This window comes from Bison bison, unplaced genomic scaffold (genome assembly GCF_000754665.1).
Source record: "Bison bison bison isolate TAMUID 2011002044 unplaced genomic scaffold, Bison_UMD1.0 scf7180017864535, whole genome shotgun sequence".
Classification (NCBI taxonomy): Eukaryota; Metazoa; Chordata; class Mammalia; order Artiodactyla; family Bovidae; genus Bison; species Bison bison.
Genome location: NW_011495084.1, coordinates 2,221,909 through 2,226,091, shown reverse-complemented (window position 1 = coordinate 2,226,091; position 4,183 = coordinate 2,221,909). Strand labels below are relative to the sequence as shown.

The 4,183-nt window shown below is 46.8% G+C and overlaps 1 protein-coding gene across 1 annotated transcript in view; it reads right to left on the bottom strand.

Annotated features, from left to right (window-relative positions):
* The window catches only part of ACSS3 (acyl-CoA synthetase short-chain family member 3), a 176,457-nt gene extending 176,232 nt beyond the window's left edge, over nt 1–225 (bottom strand). Inside the window, exon 1 of the mRNA XM_010832078.1 lies at nt 6–225. Within this exon, the coding sequence (XP_010830380.1) occupies nt 6–61 (56 nt within the window). The 5' untranslated portion in view covers nt 62–225. The remainder of the gene's footprint in view (nt 1–5) is intronic.
* Between the last annotated feature and the right edge of the window lie 3,958 nt (nt 226–4,183).

The following is a 4,183-nucleotide window of genomic DNA, read 5'->3' as shown; positions in this document are numbered from 1 at the left end:
GGGACCCGCCGAGGCCCCCCGCGCCGGTGACTTTGCGACACTGCAGCCAAGACGGCTTCATAGCTGCCGGCGGGGTCGCCCCTTCCTCCTCAACTCCTTGCAGGCTCCGCCGCGCGCCGCCCGGAACGCACCACCCGAGGGGCGCTCGCGACTTCCTGGGGCCCCAAGGAGAGCAGGCGGGAGGCGGGAGAAAACCCCGAGGTGTGCCCAGGGCCCTGGGACTTTGGAAGGCACCACCAGAGTCGCCGGGAAAAACCGACCTGGAGCGGCGGGGGGAAGCTGGAGAGGGGGCGCGGAGTCGGGGAGGGGTGTGGGGTCCCCGCGTCCTGGAGAGAAACCCGGCGCGTCCGCAGCCCCGCGACCCCGCCGGGAGGGCGCCCCCGCCCCGACACTGGAGAGCCCCTAAGGAGAGGACCGCCGGCCCAGCCCCCCCTGTTTCCAGCAAACAAGTAGCGTGCAGCTGATCGGGGTCGGTCTCCGAGAACCCGCGGGAAGAGCCGCCTCGCCCCGGGCGGCGGGAGCCGTCGGCCGAGCCGAACTCTGCGGCCCTCGGGCCCCTGAAGTCTCAGGTTTTTTTATTTACTTCTTTTGAAAACAAAGCTCCATCCCTGGCCACTTAGAAAACAAGTGGCTCCGGGGCGAGGGCGGCTCCAGGATTTCCTGACAGCTGAGAGAGGAGGAGTAGAGGGAGGTTGCCCAACCGAATTGGAAAGAGCCTCGTGGGGGTGACTGACAGGCCGCAGGGAAGGTAGCCCCCCACCCCCAACCTTGGGATGGGACCTTCGGCTCAGAGCCCCCAAGCGAGCTCAGCAGAAAGCAGGACGACCTGTTGCTTTCTCTCTCTTCCCATTTGCCTCTTCGGAGTTTCTTTGGCCCGTTTTTTGTTGTTTTTTTGATGAGTCAAAAAAAAACCCAACAAAACAAAAATTTAAGTCAAAAGGAAGAGCAAAGTCAAGATGAATCAAAAAAGAGGAAGCTGAGGAAACTTTAAAAAGAAAGGCAGGAGGTGTAAGTTACTGTCTGGTGGACTTAACATTCTTTAAACTCCTCACTATTCTGTTTGGTTTGGGGTTTGGGTTTTTTTGGTTTTGTTTTTCTAACTCATTAGTGAAATTCAGAGTCTATCTCGTTTGCCTTGTATTATGCCACATGCTGTTTGGTGTGACAGCATTTGCACTTTTAACTGTAAACATGTGTGTGCCCAAATCCGACATAACAAATGAAGAATGCCCCGACCCTAGGAAGATTGTAAACTTGAGAAGCTGTAAACAGATTTTTTTGTGTGCAGGAAAAGAATAATGTGAAAATAAAGGTTAAACAGAACAGGGATAAATATAATAAAACAAAGAACATATCTTTAATCACCTCAGTTCTTTCCTTTCATCTAAAAAACAAGACACTAGACTTTTCCTTAACACCTGCAGCCAACTCTTCTAAGGCCTCAGGGCCAGTGATTTCCAAAAGCAAAGGCACTTCAGTGCAGAGGCAGGAAGCCAGATAACCTCCTGCCTCCTCCTGTCCTCTGCCCAGCTGTGTGATGCTGCTCTCTGGTCTACAGAATGCTCTGACCCCAGATCATCCTCTGTGGTGTTACAGTGCTGTCCATCTTAGTCATCTGATGAACAAATACGTTGGCCCCTGCATTGTGTAAGTTGAGACTGACTCAGGGGGATATAAAGGAAGCAAGAAGATCTCTGCTGGCTCCTACTGTGTGTCAACATTGTGCTGGCACTTTCAGATATGTTAGCTCCTGCATTTCCCAACCAGTACTAAGAAGCAGGTGAGAAAGAATTCATAGGGCCTGAAACTCCATGTTAGGCCTGTTCATGCTGATCATGCTCAGCCACCTTTCCAATGGACTCTGAACTCTGGGTTTAGTGCCTATGAAAACAACAACAGAAGGAGAAGACCCCCTCCAGACAGGGGAACCTTGAAGATCATATCTAGCTTACTCATCGCCTAAGAGAAACCATACACTAATCACCCCTTCCTCCAGACAGGCCATAAATTTTTCTGTATCTACTGGAGTGTAACCTCGGCTTTATTGATTATTGGCTAACTGTTTGACTGTTTGAGCACATGAGCACATAGCACATGAATGATGGGGTTATTGGGACTGTATTTTCCTTGGCTTATGTAAGTCTCAAGGGATTTGGAGTGGTGGGTTCAGATACGTACACATGGGGTATAAAAGATTTTCACAAATGCTGGTCGGGGTCCTTGGCTAAGAGGAGACTCTGCCTTGGGCCCGCCGGTGTAATAAACTGCACTCCACTATCTGCATTATCCTTCTGAGTGAGCTTGTTTCCCGGAACGCGTGGCTACAACACAGGAACTGTAATCCCCATGTTGACCACCTTGAGGCAGTGTGGTGGATACCTTGGCACTCCTGTGATTCAAGGTGCACTGACCTGTCGTGTTAGTGCTGCCACTTACCCCAGCATACAACACAAATACATTTTCTCTCTGTGCCCCAACTTGGAAAAGGTGGGGAATCTGACTTCAAAGTCCACAATTTTCACACCAGGCTAATGATTCAAAAGAAGAAAGATTTTAGACTTCCAGCAAAATATAACAAGGTGACTACCCACATCCATTCCTCTTCTTCATCTTCCTTTTCTTTCTAAAAAAGAAAGGACAGTGGTGATGGTTGTGGTGGTGACTGTGATGGTGGTGGTAAAAATCTGTAAGAATGAAGAAAACAGGAGAGGACAACAAGCCAAATGAGACAATGGAAAGAAATTAAATTCATGGTGTATGATTTAAGGGGGCAGGAGGGTGGCAGGGGGAAGCTGAAAGGAGAAAATGCATTTCCTTATCAGAAACCTGAAATGTTTCAGCATTAGGAGGCCCTGGCTTCCTCTGAAAGTTCAGGATGAAGTTTAAGGACTGAAAAACAAAAGGGCTGATTAAAAGATTGTGTAAGAAAAGTTAGACCCCCACACTGCTGGATTAAACTGTTTTTTCTGGACCCTGCATTGTGCTGTTTTGGTTTAAGTACTTTTTGAAATAGATTGTGATTACCAGTTTCATTTCAAGAAAAGGGAAGAGCATAAGTAAAGGTCAGTCCACAGGAGGAGTAGTGGAGATGAGAACTGGAGTGAGCAATAAAACTAGAAACTTGAGCCAAGCTCCCCCGTCCCTGGGATTCTCCAGGCAAGAACACTGGAGTGGGTTGCCATTTCCTTCTCCAATGCATGAAGGTGAAAAGCGAAAGTGAAGTCGCTCAGTCGTGTCCGACTCTTATCGACCCCATGGACTACAGCCCACCAGGCTGCTCCGTCCATGGGATTTTCCAGGCAAGAGTACTGGAGTAGGGTGCCATTGCCTTCTCCGAGGAAGCTAGAAAGTAGTGTGCAGATCTGCCTGAGGTTAGACCATTTCACCTTTAACACCAAACATTATTTGAGGCTGATAATCCTTATCTCACAGGATTGTTATAAAATTTAAATATGTATAAACTGCATAGCACCTAGGCATTAGCAAACCAACACTCAGTCCAAAAAATAAATCCCTCAAATCTCCAACTTCACTAACACCCTTAAAATTTTAGTCAGAAATTTTTGTAAGAAATTATTTTAATTGAAGCATGCATGTACATTCTGTACTTCTTCAAAAAAGCAAAATTATATTTTTAACTAATTTGGGGGCAACGTGGTTTTCACGCCCTCTAAAATTCTAGCTTTTTGTAATAAGTACAATATTTCATTGTATGGCAATAAGTGGTATGTTTAATATACTATTCAAGATGACATATTAAACACCTTGAGCAAAGATTAGTAGATCAAGATTATCTGAAACTTTCATATGATGAAGAGGCATGCAGGGAAAGTGCATAGAGAATCAAAGAAGTGTGAAAGACTGCTTGAGAAAGAATGAGAGAAAGGAAGGAAACTGGAGTTGGAACACTTACTGCCTAAGAAAAAGATGCTGAAAGTTAGGATGACAGAGTAGAATTAGAATTAAAAGAGGAAAAAGATACAGGATCCTACAACTTTTTCCTAGGATTATAACAGCCTCTGATCAGTCATTCTTAGTACAGGCTAAACTTTTAGAGTTGTTATTCAGTCGCTAAGTCTTGTCCGACTCTTTGGAACCCCATGGACTGTAGCATACCAGGCTTCCCTCCCCTCTAGTATCTCTTGGTGTTTGTTCAAACCCATGTCCATTGAGTCTGTGATTC